Source organism: Sinocyclocheilus grahami, unplaced genomic scaffold, assembly GCF_001515645.1.
Source record: "Sinocyclocheilus grahami isolate Dianchi unplaced genomic scaffold, SAMN03320097.WGS_v1.1 scaffold218.1, whole genome shotgun sequence".
Classification (NCBI taxonomy): Eukaryota; Metazoa; Chordata; class Actinopteri; order Cypriniformes; family Cyprinidae; genus Sinocyclocheilus; species Sinocyclocheilus grahami.
Window position 1 is genome coordinate 1,071,404 of NW_015505397.1, and position 2,218 is coordinate 1,073,621.

Consider the following 2,218-nt stretch of genomic DNA (forward strand, 5'->3'; position numbering starts at 1 on the left):
TTCCATACAACAAAGTATATAGGCCTATTACTAAACAGAATATTATTGGAATCGGAATTGGAATCTTTATATGCTAAATTCATAAAACCGAGACATTGATGAGAAAAAACAATAATATATATATATATATATATATATATATATATATATATATATATATATATATGTGTGTGTGTGTGTGTGTGTGTGTGTGTGTGTGTGTGTGTGTGTGCGTGTAAAACATAACGATGTGAGAATATACGAATATGTATGAAACACTTTTTAATGTAACTTCATTTCAGACCTTAGCGTATGAATGTAAATAAGTCACGTGATCATTTTCGAGAACAGAACCTGTCAAAACGATAAAATTAGAACACAATTTCACGTTGAATTAAGGCCATTAAATAATTGTAGAAAACAGAGCTCGTTCGTCCTACCTGAAACGAGTCGCTCATTTCCGCATCAAGCCCTTCAAGATCATCCAGAGTGGATTGAGTCTTTTTCAGAGTTAGGTCAGCAGTCAGTGTTCCCTCATTATAAGATCTGATGAACTTGAAGTCACTAGTGCGCGAGCCCGTGGTCAGGTATGCGTCATAATTGTAACTCACCTGTGCTCACAAGAGAATAATATTTTTGGATTGAAGGAACGAGTTTAAACGGGACGTTTTGCTGAATGGAGCAGCGCACCTGTCCGTTATTGTCAGAGTCTCTGTCCTGCACATTAATGATACCAACCTCTGTACCGGGCAACGCATTCTCAGGAACGGGACTGTTAAGAGAATTAATTACAATTACAGGGGCGTTATCATTGACATCAACGATATCTATTAATACAGAGCAATGACTGGCTGACCCCTGACCGTCTTTGGCTTGAATCGGCAGCTCAATTGAGCTTTCCTCTTCATAATCAATTGGCCCTGTTAGTTTAATCTCCCCAGACAACGAATCGAGAGAAAATATTTCCAGAAGGCGCTCGGACAAATGACCAAATTCATATGTCACTTCTCCATTTTGTCCCTCATCAGCATCAGTAGCGCTCACTGTCACCAATACAGTATCTACAGGAGAATTTTCAGGCAGACTTACTTTATAGATATCCTGACTAAAGACTGGAGCATTATCATTAGCATCCAGCACAGTGATGTGTATGGCTACAGTACCTGATCTCGGTGGAGTCCCTCCGTCTACCGCAGTGAGAATTAATGCCACCTCTTTCTGCTGCTCACGATCTAATTCTTTATTAAGAAGGAGTTCACCATATTTTCTTCCATTTGCACGAGTTAGTACATTAAGAACAAATTGGTCGTTGTTTTGAAGTGTATATGATTGTACTGAATTCATACCAATATCCGCATCGTGGGCCTCGTCTAATAAGTAACGAGAACCTTTGTCTGCTGATTCCTGTATTTCGAATTTTATTACACTTTGTTTGAACTGTGGCGAATTATCATTCATGTCTTCAATATTGAGAACGAAGCGGTGCAGCTCTAAAGGATTTTCCAGCACAAGCTCTTGTTTAAGAACGCATGAAGCTTTCTTTCCACAAATATCTTCTCTGTCGATTCTCTCCGCTACGGTCAGTTCTCCAGTATTCAGATTAATGTCACAGTATCGTTTTCTGTTACCTTCAGTATCAATTCGAGCCTTACGAGATGACAGTCTATTCACATCGAGTTCGAGATCCTTTGCTATATTTCCAATTACAGATCCACGTTTCATCTCCTCCGGGAAAGAATAGCTCACGTCTCCATAAGCGGTGTGCGCCATCAGCACGAAGAACAAAAGACCAAACATCTCAGCATTAACACAGAACCTTTGGAATTCTTCAGACATTAAGCAAAAATTTAATCCCGTAACCTAATGATTACCATGTACAAGAAAATAAGCATAAAATCAAGTTTACAATAGACGTAGATAATATCATGAAATCAATCGCCGTCGACGATTTTCTGTAAAAACATGAGCTGAAAGCCCCGTGTATGACATCACAAGCAGGGTGGAGAGAAGTGCACTGAAGACACACATTGTTTTTTCAGGTGAACAGCGACACTATGAGTTAAAAAAAGAAACTGCATAATGTTCATATTTCGGACAGGGTTATGTGTGGGCTATATACTGTAGTTAAAATCGTTTAGCGAAACAACAGCCGGCAGCAACATACCCTGATGAGTGGGAGATAAACACGACCACATTATTAATAGTATAGCCCCCCCCCCCTAAAAAAAAAGAAAAAAAT

At 39.0% G+C, this 2,218-nt stretch overlaps 1 protein-coding gene across 1 annotated transcript in view; it reads right to left on the bottom strand.

The window, feature by feature from the left end:
• Positions 1-573: 573 nt before the first annotated feature.
• The window catches only part of LOC107596377 (protocadherin beta-16-like), a 5,654-nt gene continuing 4,009 nt past the window's right edge, over positions 574-2,218 (bottom strand). The window contains exon 2 of the mRNA XM_016287100.1: positions 574-1,839. Coding sequence (XP_016142586.1) covers positions 574-1,839 — 1,266 coding nt within the window. The remainder of the gene's footprint in view (positions 1,840-2,218) is intronic.